The sequence below is a fragment of the Anomaloglossus baeobatrachus genome, chromosome 7 (genome assembly GCF_048569485.1).
Source record: "Anomaloglossus baeobatrachus isolate aAnoBae1 chromosome 7, aAnoBae1.hap1, whole genome shotgun sequence".
Classification (NCBI taxonomy): Eukaryota; Metazoa; Chordata; class Amphibia; order Anura; family Aromobatidae; genus Anomaloglossus; species Anomaloglossus baeobatrachus.
The window spans coordinates 115,668,250-115,682,866 of NC_134359.1; the positions used below are offsets into that span (position 1 = coordinate 115,668,250).

The 14,617-nt window shown below is 49.2% G+C and overlaps 1 protein-coding gene across 1 annotated transcript in view; it reads right to left on the reverse strand.

Moving 5' to 3' along the window:
• The window catches only part of ALS2 (alsin Rho guanine nucleotide exchange factor ALS2), a 195,351-nt gene that overhangs the window by 2,472 nt on the left and 178,262 nt on the right, over positions 1–14,617 (reverse strand). The window contains exons 29-33 of the mRNA XM_075317602.1: positions 3,250–3,426; positions 2,678–2,723; positions 1,244–1,305; positions 1,006–1,155; positions 809–905 (exon numbers count right to left, since the gene is read on the reverse strand). Coding sequence (XP_075173717.1) covers positions 809–905; positions 1,006–1,155; positions 1,244–1,305; positions 2,678–2,723; positions 3,250–3,426 — 532 coding nt within the window. The remainder of the gene's footprint in view (positions 1–808; positions 906–1,005; positions 1,156–1,243; positions 1,306–2,677; positions 2,724–3,249; positions 3,427–14,617) is intronic.

Genomic DNA, 14,617 nt, shown 5'->3' on the forward strand with positions numbered 1-14,617 from the left:
CTTTTCTTTGACATTTTAAAAGGGAATCTTTCTTGACCTACCTAACCTATTATTACGAGGCCTACAGGTTCTGGAAGTCCTACCTGGGTGCCTCATATCAGATGCCTTGCTGGGGATAAATCATCTTCTCATTACTTCAGATAAATGAGCTCTTTCAGGCTATGGGGCAGAGGCTGCTGGGAAGATAACTCCACATTGTGAGACAAGTAACTGACACAGAACAGGAGAAATTGAATTTGACTATTTGCAAACACATTTTTTGCAGCTCCCCGAGCTCTGCTTCATTGCAACAATGTTGCAACACAGTCTGCCTGTGAGATGGAGGCTGAAGCTGAGAGGAACCTGCAGAAGTGTCAGTTTTAATCACATACAGCTCTGCAGCGAGAGCAGAGAGTGGCCATCACACATCACACAGGTAACACTTCTTTTATTTAAAATAATCTCTGGAGGCAGAGTTATCTTCCAGGCAGCATCTATCCCATAGCCTGGAAGAGCTTGTTTACATAAAGCGATAAAGGATTTATGCACAACAAGGCTTCTGACATGAGGCAGACAGATATGACTTTTCAGCATTCTATAACCTGTATGTACATATTAATAGTTTAGATAAGTAAAAAATGCTGACAGATTCCCTTTAAAAGAAAAAGAAAAACAAAGTGGAAACACAGGACAAAAGTCCACCAAGAACAAACCCGTTGCTCTAAATCTTGTAGGAAAGGCAAATCTTAATTACCTTTCACAAAAAGTGTTACATACTCTAAATCTTAAGCTTATGGGCAATGGCTATAAGACTTGTATGCATTGTCACCTTCAATGTGGTAAACATAATTCCTTGTTCCCCATGTTGCAGATATGGATCCATAAGATCTTCTATGAGATGCACTTCAGATCCCAAATTTCGTATCCTGTACAGAAATGGAGGAAAAGCTTCATAACTGTTCTTGCTTTGGAAATTATTACACAAGACGTTGCTTTAATGTGCATCAAAATTCACATGTGACAGACCTTGCCCTCAGCACAACATAAAGGAAAACTGGGAACAACTCATCCATGGACCAGAGGAAACCCTCCTTGTGCGCTTCTTGTGCTTCCTGCGTGATCTCCTCAAACGTTTGCTGGATGACCTTTAGTTTGTCTGCTGGAGTGAAAGTAGTGCTGCAAACAATAGAAAACAAATCTTACTGACATCAACAAACATATCTGCTGTCGTTGGTGACAATTATACTGTAACAGACAGCAGTACCTAATCTGCTGCAGGCTCTCCACCGCTGAAGCAAAACAGGAATCTTTAGTGCTTGGTAAAACCTATGGAGAAAAAGTCTAGTTTAGTGATCCATCAAATACCTGTGCAAAACACATTTTATCAAAGAATACGAATATATCTAAACTTTTATAGACATCGACATGCTTAAAAAAGTTAATTGAGCAAAATTTCCAAAGCCAAATTTTTTTTTTATCCATCTCTCTCTATAGCTTCATTGGGGGATGCAGGAGACTATGGGTGAATGCTGCTGCCACTAGGATAAGATACTCAGTGATGAGAAATGCATAGTAATCTATAAAATCAGTATGTGTAATTACTAGAGCTATTCGGACTCGCAAAAAATCGTGACTGGCAGGTCCCTGTTCATTTTCTTAAAAAAAAAACCAAAACACGGATCCGAAACGGAATCTAGTACCCATGTAAGTCTATGGGGACCAGAATCCGGGGATTAAAATGTTGGTGGAAGGGATATGGGGATAAGAGTGCGCGCGGTATACTCACCCACACTCCGTGTCATGGCGGCAAGCTGCTTCCACGTTGAGCATTTACTTCTGGAGCTGCGTGGGTCCAAGTAAAGGTAGATGCTAGAATGTATGGGCTCCTTCCAGGCATGAGGTAATTTGTCAGATGATGTGGGGCATGTTCAAACTGCAGCCCGTGATGTGTCCTGCTCTGCTCAGCCTGAGCGGCCTGCTTCATGAAGCAGGCTGCTTAGGATGAGCCGCGCTGATGCAGTTTCCTCCTCTGCTCAGCCTGGGCATGTGGGCGGGGAAAGCAGTGCATATGTAAGAGTTAATGAGTGGATATGGAAGTGTGACAGCCGTGTGGGAGACTCTGGAAGTATAACTGTCCTGCTCTAATACCCATAGCCTTTTCTACCACTATTTTACAGCACAATGTTTGGGTCCCCATAGACTTTTATGGAGTTCAGCATCCGCTCCCGAGCCAAATTTAAAAAAAAATAAATAAAAAAAAAAAAAAAAAAAGAAAACGTTTGGCTGGATCAGCCGGACCCGAACATCTCTAATTGGGTTTTGCCCATCTGTAATTAGAACCCTTTCTTGAAATAGCAGATGACATGCTAAACAAGGCAATGTGTACACGCTGACAATTCCTTGTGTGTAAAAAGTATTGTATAAGGACTTTGGCATCATTGGCTTTTCACCACAAAGCCTTGATGTAAGGTTGCATTCACACATCCGTGTAACATGTACATATGCTGCCTGTTTTTTTTTTTGTTTTTTTCTCTTTTATATAGAACAGTGCATGGCCCCAATGAGTACAATGGATATATTCAGACATATGTTAAAATTCCAACAGTAATACACGTTTGTTTATAGTGTATGACATGTTATTAGACAGTATTAAGTAGAAGCAATAATAATTGACATTTCACTTTGGTCACTTCCATACCTTCTTATTTTCCCCCAAGAAATTAATACTGGTTGGCCAGAATTTTCTACAAAACAGAAGAAAAAGAAATCCTTTCAAATCTCTTTGATTGTTTAATCACTTTATAAAAAGTATGACAATATAAAAATGGAGCAATCATTTTGTAATAATGCCAGTTATAGCTGTGTTCTATGTGCAAAATTCCCAGGAAACAGTGACCAGAAACGTGCAAGGACCCACACTATTATACAGACCATTCAATCAGTGGTTCTCCACAATATTAAAACGTGTATCATGTAACACACACACGCGTGTGTGCTAAAATGAATATACCCATAAACATGCATAGTCAATAGATTATAACCTGATACATCATCATAAACACTTCCTCCACCAAATACCTCTCTATTGGGTTCAGTATGAACACTAGTCAGATATAGCAGAAGCTCTATTTATTGTAGTTCGTTCTTATATATAAAGACAAACCCTACCATAACACATTTAGACAAGTCTCCTGGAGCCAAAACATATTACTGTACTCTGCAAGGCAGTAAAGTCAGTCACTGTTCCTACCAGCCTCTGGTGCCACTTACTCTTGTACTCCCAGGAAGGCGAGGAGTGCGGTGTCTGGTTGCTTGTTCAGTCTGAGGACACATTCCCAATAGGCATCTTCTTCCTTCTCATGTTCCAGGGCATACAGCATAAACAAGGGAGGGTATAGCCTGGGCAGCAGCACAGGTAGGAGCAGTCCTGAGCTAGTCACAACATACCTACATAAAAACGTTGTTTTAATAAATCATGAAGAGCCAGTTGCCATTGCCATCCCTATCCCAATTCTGTATACCCACCCAAGAGCGTATCCTGCACTGTAATAATGAACAGAAGTGACAAAACGGAATCCCGATCACTAGGTCTGCTTGTACATTACACAACCACAGTTGTCTGAGATTATGGTGGCTCCAAGCTCCCAATTTAAAATAGCAACTCCCCCCCCCCCCCTAATTTTGCTAAAAATTTAAAACATGAGTGGGGAGTAAGAAACATTCTAGTTTTAAAAAGTAAAAAAAAAATATATATATATATATAAAAAGACAGTAATCGTATGCAGCAAAAAAAAAAAAAAAAAAAGTTGAAAAAATTACCTAAAAGGGTTGTTGGTCTTCAGTGAAAATTTTGGGACAGGCAAGTAATGCTTTAAAGTAACACAATACATTTCCTATTGAGGCCCTTACTGTTTCAGTGCCATCTCATTTTATTAAGTGTAGCAATTGCAAGTAGGACTTGATTAAATGTTAGCACTGCAGATCTTTATTAGCTGCACCTGACTAGCTTTGATTGAGAATCCTATAAGAACCAGGGCATGTGTTCATCTGCGCTTTCAGTCTGCTGGGAATGTTAGGCCGGAGTCACACTTGCAGCGCATCACCCGGCATGGCCGCACACTCTCCGGACAGGAGTGTCTCAGTTGCATAGAAATACATACAGCCGATCCGCTTCTGTCAGGAGTGTGTGTGGCCATGCCAGGTGATGTGATACGAGACTCACACGAGTCTCTCGCAAGTGTGACTCTGGCCTTAAGCAGAGTGGAGTGTGTTGGAGCAACAGAGTAACATGTGGAAGCTATAGTGTGAACTGTGCATGGAGTTTAACTATTCTGGTGCTGGAAGCTGCTGGAGATCAGGCTGAAGGTGATATGGAGACTGGTAGGACAGTACCTCTGTGTAAAGTTTACTTTGGGGGAATGGACTTTATATATCACCTTACTGTGTCTGGAAGGTAATAAAGGCCTCGTGTTGGCCAGAAACTGAGCAGAGTTTATTTGTGGTTATTCCTTTGTGCCCGAAAGAGGCCGTTTTAGTTTTGATTTCTGAATGTTTTATGAAAGCAATAAAATTGCACGTTCGGAGCCATCCCCATTGTCTGTGTGAATTCTACCTAATGCCTACCTGAGTGTGTGAATCCCTCTATAAGGGCTATAACGATGATGTGCTGTCAACAAGACTTAACATCCCGGACAATCACTTTAATATTGATGGCCTAGCCTTAGGATAGGTCATTAATGTCTCATTGGAGATGATGCGACACCCACACCCCTGCTGATCAGCAGTGGCCAGAAATGCTCAGTTGTGAAGTGGAACAGATCTGTCAATTGAATAGTTTCCCACAGCCAGGTACTACACATCCAACTCTTAATGATTCCAATAAGGGTCAGATATGCAGTACCTAGACATGGCCACTATACAGTGTCACTGGGAACAGCTGATCAGCGAGAGTGCTAGGTGCTGCACCCCCACCGATCAGACATTGATGACCTATATTAAGGATAACCCACCAATAGTTAAAGTACCAAATAAATCCTTTAACCACTGTAAATGATTAATGGCCTCATCTGAGGCCAGTGATTGTCTGCAGCGAGCACATGCTGTAGATGAGATATCAGTCCTACACATAATTATTTTGTCCTCTAATAAAAAAGAAGGGAATTTTGTTACTTACCGTAAATTCCTTTTCTTCTAGCTCTTATTGGGAGACCCAGACGATTGGGGTATAGCTACTGCCCTCTGGAGGCCACACAAAGCACTACATTAAAAGTGCAAGGCCCCTCCCCCTCTGGCTATACCCCCCCCGTGGTATCACGGGTTCTCCAGTTTTAGTGCCAAAGCAAGAAGGAGGAAGCCAATAACTGGTTTAAACAAATTAACTCCGAATAACATCGGAGAACTGAAAAACCGTTCAACATGAACAACATGTGTACCCGCAAACAACAAAAAAACATCCCGAAGGACAACAGGGCGGGTGCTGGGTCTCCCAATAAGAGCTAGAAGAAAAGGAATTTACGGTAAGTAACAAAATTCCCTTCTTCTTCAGCGCTCTATTGGGAGACCCAGACGATTGGGACGTCCAAAAGCTGTCCCTGGGTGGGTAAATAAATACCTCATGTTAGAGCTGCAAAACAGCCCTCCCCTACGGGGGTGTCACTGCCGCCTGCAGGACTCTTCTACCTAAGCTGGCATCCGCCGAAGCATAGGTATGCACCTGATAATGCTTGGTGAAAGTGTGCAGACTGGACCAGGTAGCCGCCTGGCACACCTGTTGAGCCGAAGCCTGGTGACGTAATGCCCAGGACGCACCCACGGCTCTGGTGGAGTGGGCTTTTAGCCCTGAAGGAACCGGAAGCCCCGCAGAACGGTAGGCCTCTAGAATTGGTTCTTTGATCCATCGAGCCAGGGTGGCTTTAGAAGCCTGCAACCCCTTGCGCGGACCAGCGACAAGGACGAAAAGTGCATCGGCACGGCGTATGGGCGCCGTGCGGGAAATGTAGATTCTGAGTGCTCTCACCAGATCTAGCAAACGTAAGGCCTTTTCATACCGGTGAACCGGATGAGGGCAAAAAGAAGGCAAGGAAATATCCTGATTAAGATGAAAAGAGGATACGACCTTAGGAAGAAACTCCGGAATGGGGCGCAGCACAACCTTGTCCTGGTGGAACACCAGGAAGGGAGCCTTAGATGACAGAGCTGCCAGCTCAGACACTCGCCGAAGCGATGTGATCGCAACAAGAAACGCCACTTTCTGCGACAGCCGAGAAAAGGAAACTTCCTTCAGAGGCTCGAAGGGCGGCTTCTGGAGAGCAACTAGTACCCTGTTCAGATCCCATGGATCTAACGGTCGCTTGTACGGGGGCACAATATGACAGACCCCCTGCAGGAACGTGCGCACCTTAGGAAGACGTGCTAGACGCTTCTGAAAAAACACGGATAGTGCCGAAACTTGCCCTTTAAGGGAGCTGAGCGACAAGCCCTTTTCTAACCCCGATTGCAGGAAGGAAAGAAACTTGGGCAATGCAAATGGCCAGGGAGACACTCCCTGAGCAGAGCACCAGGACAAGAAAATCTTCCACGTTCTGTGGTAGATCTTAGCCGAATTCGACTTTCTAGCTTGTCTCATTGTGGCAACGACTCCCTGAGATAATCCAGCAGATGCTAGGATCCAGGACTCAATGGCCACACAGTCAGGTTCAGGGCCGCAGAATTCTGATGGAAAAACGGCCCTTGGGACAGTAAGTCTGGTCGGTCTGGCAGTGACCACGGTCGACCGATCGTGAGATGCCACAGATCCGGATACCACGACCTCCTCGGCCAGTCTGGAGCGACGAGTATGACGCGGCTGCACTCGGATCTGATCTTGCGTAGCACTCTGGGCAAGAGCGCCAGAGGCGGAAACACGTATGGGAGCTGAAACTGCGACCAATCTTGAACCAAGGCGTCTGCCGCCAGAGCTCTTTGATCGCGCGACCTCGCCATGAATGCCGGGACCTTGTTGTTGTGCCGGGATGCCATTAGGTCGACGTCCGGCACTCCCCAGCGGCGACAGATTTCCTGAAACACGTCCGGGTGAAGGGACCATTCCCCTGCGTCCATGCCCTGGCGACTGAGGAAGTCTGCTTCCCAGTTTTCTACGCCTGGGATGTGAACCGCGGATATGGTGGATGCTCTGTCCTCCACCCACATTAGAATGCGCCGGACTTCTTGGAAGGCTTGCCGACTGCGCGTCCCTCCTTGGTGGTTGATGTATGCCACCGCTGTGGAGTTGTCCGATTGGATTCGGATCTGCTTTCCTTCCAGCCACTGTTGGAAGGCCAGTAGAGCAAGATACACTGCTCTGATCTCCAGAACATTGATCTGAAGGGTGGACTCCTGCGGAGTCCACGTCCCCTGAGCCCTGTGGTGGAGAAATACTGCTCCCCACCCTGACAGACTCGCATCTGTCGTGACTACTGCCCAGGATGGGGGCAGGAAGGATCTTCCCTGAGACAATGAGGTGGGAAGGAGCCACCATTGTAGAGAGTCTTTGGCCGTCTGGGAAAGCGAGACTTTCCTGTCCAGGGACGTTGACTTCCCGTCCCATTGGCGGAGAATGTCCCATTGAAGTGGACGCAGATGAAACTGCGCAAAGGGAACTGCTTCCATGGCTGCCACCATCTTCCCTAGGAAATGCATGAGGCGCCGCAAGGGATGCAACTGGCCCTGCAGAAGAGATTGCACCCCTGTCTGTAGTGACCGCTGCTTGTCCAGCGGAAGCTTCACTATCGCTGCTAGAGTATGAAACTCCATGCCAAGATACGTTAGTGACTGAGTCGGTGATAGGATCGACTTTGGAAAGTTGATGATCCATCCGAAAGACTGTAGAGTCTCCAGCGTAGCATTCAGGCTGTGCTGACATGCCTCCTGAGAGGGAGCTTTGACCAATAAGTCGTCTAGGTAAGGGATCACCGAGTGTCCCTGAGAGTGCAAGACTGCTACCACCGCCGCCATGACCTTGGTGAAGACCCGTGGGGCTGTCGCCAGACCAAATGGAAGAGCTACGAACTGAAAATGGTCGTCTCCTATCACAAAACGTAGAAAACGTTGATGTTCTGTAGCAATTGGCACGTGGAGATAAGCATCTTTGATGTCTATTGAGGCAAGGAAGTCTCCTCTGGACATTGAGGCAATGACAGAGCGGAGGGTTTCCATCCGGAACCTCCTGGCGTGCACATGTTTGTTGAGCCGTTTTAGGTCCAGAACAGGACGGAACGAGCCGTCCTTTTTTGGAACCACAAAGAGATTGGAGTAAAACCCTTGCCCTTGTTCCTGAGGAGGGACTGGGATAACCACTCCTTCCGCTTTTAGGGAATCCACCGCCTGCAGCAGAGCATCTGCTCGGTCTGGACGTGGGGAGGTTCTGAAGAACCGAGCTGGAGGACGAGAATTGAACTCGATTCTGTACCCGCGAGACAAAATGTCCGTCACCCACCGGTCTTTGACCTGTGACATCCAAATGCCGGAAAAGCGGGAGAGCCTGCCCCCGACCGGCGATGCGGAGGGGGGGGGCTGGAAGTCATGAGGTAGCCGCTTTGGAAGCGGTACCTCCATTTGCTTTCTTGGGGCGTGTGTGAGTCCGCCACGAATCTGAGTTTCTTTGCGTCCTCTGAGTCCCTTTGGACGAGGTAAATGGTGTCTTGCCCGAACCTCGAAAGGACTGAAACCTCTGCTGCCACTTTTTCTGCTGAGGTTTGGATGTTCTGGGTTGTGGTAAAGAGGAGTCTTTACCCTTGGACTGCTTAATGATGTCAGCCAATGGCTCGCCAAACAGTCTATCTCTAGACAAAGGCAAACTGGTTAAACATTTTTTGGAACCAGCATCTGCTTTCCAGTCCTTTAACCACAAGGCTCTGCGCAAAACTACCGAATTGGCGGACGCCATTGAGGTGCGACTGGTAGATTCTAGGACCGCATTGATAGCGTAAGACGCAAACGCCGACATCTGCGTGGTAAGGTGCGCCACTTGCGGCACTGCTGGATGCATGATAGCATCCACTTTTGCTAAGCCAGCTGAAATAGCCTGGAGTGCCCATACGGCTGCGAATGCCGGAGCAAACGACGCGCCGATAGCTTCATAGACAGATTTTAACCAAAGGTCCATCTGTCTGTCATTGGCATCTTTAAGTGAAGCGCCATCCTCCACTGCAACTATGGATCTAGCTGCAAGTTTGGAAATCGGGGGGTCTACCTTTGGACACTGTGTCCAGCGCTTGACCACCTCAGGGGGGAAAGGGAAACGCGTATCTTTAGATCGTTTAGAGAAACGCCTTTCTGGGTGAGCGTCGTGCTTCTGGATTGATTCTCTGAAGTCAGAGTGATCTAACAAAGCACTCAATTTACGCTTGGGATAAAGGAAACGAAACTTTTCCTGCTCCGCAGCCGCCTCTTCTGCTGAAGGGGCTGGGGGAGAAATATCCAACAGCCTATTGATGGCTGAGATAAGGTCGTTTACCATGGCATCCCCATCCGGGGTATCCAGGTTGAGAGGGGTTCCAGGAGTGGATTCCTGATCACTCTCATCAGACACATCACAGGGAGACTGATTGCGCTGAGACCCTGAGCAGTGTGAAGACGTCGAGGGTCTTTCCCAGCGAGCTCGCTTAGGGTGGCTGGGGCCATCATCTGAGTCATAATCCTCGGCCTGTGAAGCCGGGGACCCCCCTGTGGGCTGGATACATTCCAAGTAAGGGGGACCTGAGGACAGAGGCCTCGCCGTGCCCAGGGACTGAGCCCCATGCATAGATTGCAAGGTTTCAAGGATTTTTGCCATAGATACAGACATGTTATCTGCAAAAACTGCAAAGTCCGTCCCTGTCACCGGGGCAGAACTTACAAGCGTCTCAGCCTGGGTCGCTACCTCTCCCGACTCCGGCTGGCGAAGCAGCACCGGGTCGGAGCATTGCACACAATGGGGGTCATCGGAGCCTGCTGGTAGATTAGCCCCACATGCAGCACACGCAGTATACACAGCCCTTTTTGCCTTGGCCGCCTTGCGTTTTGAGGATGACATGTTGCTGCTTCCACAGAGCGATCTGGGATATGCAGCCAGAAGCGCACCTCACAGTGCAAGAAATACAATATCTATATATCTGTACCCAGTACACTGATACACAGTGAGGCACTAGAGGGACCAGCACAGAAAAATCGCTTACCGCCCGCTTAAAAAGCGGGTGTGTGGTCGCCAGATAGCCCCTAGTCCAGGTCTCCCAGAGCCTTGCGTCCTTCCTCCAGCCAGGCATGCATGTAATGGCTGCCGGCGTCTCGAGAGAGGAAGGGGGGCGGGCCCTGGGCGTTCCTGGCCAAGAGCGGGAAGCCTGCTTCCCTCTGTGCCAAGTGAGAGGGCTGGAGCATGTAAAACAGGCTCCAGCCCTCGTCGCTGCTAGCGAACAGCGTCTCTCCCCTACCCTGAATGACAGGGTGGGGGCGGGAACGAAACGGAGCTGCCGGCGTCCTAGGCCCAAAAAGCCGGGGACTAAATTTATAACCGCCGCCGCCGTAAAAGCGCGGACGGCGGATCCCCGGCGCCCCACAAGTCACAGCAGCGCCGCCCGGTCCAGAGGGGGTCGGCGCTGCGTTCCCAAACACAAACAATCCCCCAGTAATCTGTAGGGACACCAACTCCACGTTGCGGTCCCCGGCGCACTACAACACCCAGCCAGCCCGGAGTGTGTCTGTGCCTGCCGGGGACACAGAGTACCTGTATGATGCAGGGCCTGTCCCTGATCGTACTCCTGCTCCGTCTCCATCAGGTTCTAATGGGTCTGTGGATGGAGCCCGGCATCAGAGCTGAGAGGCCGGCAGGATCCCACTTCCACAGAGCCCTACCAGGGGATGTGGAAGGAAAACAGCATGTCAGGCTCCAGCCCTGTACCAGCAATAGGTACCTCAACCTTACAACACCATCCAGGGGTGAGAAGGGAGCATGCTGGGGACACTATATGTGTCCTCTTTTCTTCCATCCGAAACAGTCAGCAGCTACTGCTGACTAAAATCTGTGGAGCTATGCGTGGAATGTCTGACCTCCTTCGCACACAAAGCTAAAACTGGAGAACCCGTGATACCACGGGGGGGGTATAGCCAGAGGGGGAGGGGCCTTGCACTTTTAATGTAGTGCTTTGTGTGGCCTCCAGAGGGCAGTAGCTATACCCCAATCGTCTGGGTCTCCCAATAGAGCGCTGAAGAAATGAAGGGAATTTTGTTTACTTACCGTAAATTCCTTTTCTTCTAGCTCCAATTGGGAGACCCAGACAATTGGGTGTATAGCTATTGCCTCTGGAGGCCACACAAAGTATTACACTTAAAAGTGTAAGGCCCCTCCCCTTCTGGCTATACACCCCCAGTGGGATCACTGGCTCACCAGTTTTAGTGCCAAAGCAAGAAGGAGGAAAGCCAATAACTGGTTTAAAGACCAATTCAATCCGAGGAAACATCGGAGAACTGAACCATACCACATGAACAACATGTGTACCCGAAAAAACAGAAAAACCCCGAGAAAACAGGGCGGGTGCTGGGTCTCCCAATTGGAGCTAGAAGAAAAGGAATTTACGGTAAGTAAACAAAATTCCCTTCTTCTTTGTCGCTCCATTGGGAGACCCAGACAATTGGGATGTCCAAAAGCAATCCCTGGGTGGGTAAAAGAATACCTCATGATAGGGCCGTCAAACGGCCCTCTCCTACAGGTGGCCAACCGCCGCCTGAATGACTTATCTACCTAGGCTGGCGTCTGCCGAAGCGTAGGTATGCATCTGATAATGCTTGGTAAAAGTAAGTAGACTCGACCAGGTGGGTGCCTGACACACCTGCTGAGCCGTAGCCTGGTGCCGTAATGCCCAGGATGCACCCACGGCTCTGGTAGAATGGGCCTTCGGCCTTGAGAGAACCAGAAGCCCAGTAGAACTGTAGGTTTCAAGAATTGGTTCCTCGAGCCCCCGAGCAAGGGTGGATCTGGAAGCTTGCGACTGTTTACGCCGACCAGCGACAAGGACAAAGAGTGCATCCGGGTGGCGCAGGAGCGCCATGCGGGAAGTAGAACCTGAGTGCTCTCACCAGAACCAACAGATGCAAATCTTTCTGAAATTGATGGACTGGACGAGGACACAAAGAAGGTGAGGTGATATCCTGATTGATATGAAAATGGGATACCACCTTAGGGAGAAATTCCGGAACCGGACGCAGAACTACCCTGTCCTGGTGAAGGACCAGGAAGGGAGTTTGTATGAGAGCGTTGCTAGCTCGGAACTCTCCTAAGAGACGAGACCGTTACTAGAAGGCCACTTCCCGTGAAAAACGGGAAGGGAGAGATCCTTCAAAGGCTCGAAAGGCGGCATCTGGAGAGCAATTAGAACCTTGTTCAGATCTCAGGGCTCTAACGGCCGCTTGTACGGAGTGTTGAGAAGACAAACTCCCCGTAGGAACGTGCGTACCTGAGGAAGTCGTCGTTTCTGAAAAAATACAGATAGCGCTGAGACTTGTCCCTAAAGGGAACTGAGCGACAACCCATTTTCCTACCTAGATTGCAGGAAGGAAGGAAACATAGACGATGCAACCGGCCAGGGAGAAACACCCTGCGCCGAGCACCGAGATAAGAACATCTTCCACGTCCTGTGGTCAATCTTGGCGGACGTTGGTATGCTAGCCTGTCTCATGGTGGCAACCACGTCCTGAGGTAATCCTGACGACACTAGGTTCCAGGACTCAATGCCACACCATCCGGTTGAGGGCCGTAGAATTCAAATGGAAGAATGGCCCTTGAGACAGCCAGTCTGATTGGTCTGGTAGTGCCCCCGGTTAGCCTACCGTGAGGCACCACAGAACCGAGTACCACAACATCCTCGGCCAATTTGTAGCGACGAGGATGGCGCGGCCGCAGTCGGTCTTGATCTAGCGCAGTACTCTGGGTAACAATGCCAGAGGTGGCACCTAAGGTAGCTGGAACTGCGACCAATGCTGAACTAAGGCGTTTGCCGCCAGAGCTCGATGATTGTGAAACCGTGCCATGAAGCTGGCACATTGTTGTCGTGCCGTGACGCCATTAGATCGACGTCCGGCCTCTGTCAGCGGCGCCAGATCTCCTGAAACCCGTCCGGGTGAGGAGACCATACTCTTTCGGCCACACCTCAGCGACTTAGGAAGTCAGCTTCCTAGTTTCCACACTTGGGATGTGAATTGTGGATATGGTGGATGCCGCGTCTTCCACCCACATCAGAACCTGCCGGACTTCCTGGAAGGCTTGCCGGTTGCGCGTTCTTCCTTGGTGGTTGATGTATGCCACCGCTGTGGAGCTGTCCGACTGAAGTCGGATATGCTTGCTTTCCAGCCGCTGTTGGAAGGATTGTAGGGCAAGATACACTGCTCTGTGTTCAAGAACATTGATCTGAAGAGTGGACTCTTGCTGAGTCCACGTACCCTGAGCGCTGTAGTGGAGAAAAACTGCTCCCCACCCTGATAGACTCGCGTCTGTCGTAACTATCGCCCAGGACGGGGATAGGAAGGACCTTCTTTTTGACCAAGAGGTGAGAAGAAGCCACCACCGTAGAGATTCCTTGGCCGCCTGAGAAAGAACGACGACTCTGTTGAGGGACGTCGACTCCTCGTCCCATTGGCGGAGAATGTCCCATTGTAGTGGACGCAGTAAAACTGCGCGAAAGGAACTGCCTCCATTGCTACCATCTTACGTAGGAAGTGCATGAGGCGTCTCAATGTGTGCGACTGGTTCTTAAAGAAGAGCTTGCAGCCCGTAGTGAATGCTGTTTGTCTAGCGGCAGCTTCACTATCGCTGAGAGAGTAAGAAACTCTATGCCTAGATATGTTATCGATAGGGTCGGGGTCGGATCTGACTTTAAAAAGTTGATGATCCACCCAAAACTCTAGAGAGTCTCCAGCGCAACGTTCGGGCAGTGTTGGCATGTTTCCTAAGAGAGTGCCTTGACAAGTAGATCGTCTAAATACGGGACCACAGAGTGACCCTGAGAGTGCAGGACTGTGACTACTGCTGCTCTGACCTTGGCGAAGACCAGTTGGACTGTCGCTAGCCGGAAGGTAGAGCTACGAACAGAGGGTGTTCGTCTCCTATAACGAAGCGTAGAAACGCTAGTGCTCTGGATCAATCGGCACGTGTGGATGAGCATCCTTGATGCCTAATGATGCTAGGAAATATCCTTGGGACCTTGAGGCGATGACATGGCGGAGGGATTCCATCCGGAACCGCCTGGTGTCCACGAGCTTGCTGAGCATTTTTAGATCCAGAACGGGACGGAACGGCCCGTTGTTATAGGTACCGCAAAGAATTTGGGGTAAAAACCGTGACCTTGTTCCTGAAGAGGAACGGGGGTCATCACTCTTTCTGCCTATAGAGTGCACCCTGTTTGCAGAAGAGCAGCGGCCCGGCCGGGAGGTGGAGAAATTCTGAAGAATCGAGTTGGAGGACGAGAAGTGAGCTCTATCCTGTACCCGTGAGACAGAATGTCTCACACTCAATGGTCATTGACCTATGGCAGCTAAATATCGCCAAGGCGGGAGAGCCTGCTACCGACCGAGGCCGCAAGTCATGAGGAAGCCGCCTTGGAAGCGGGTTTTCAGACTGTCGCTTTTTTGGGCG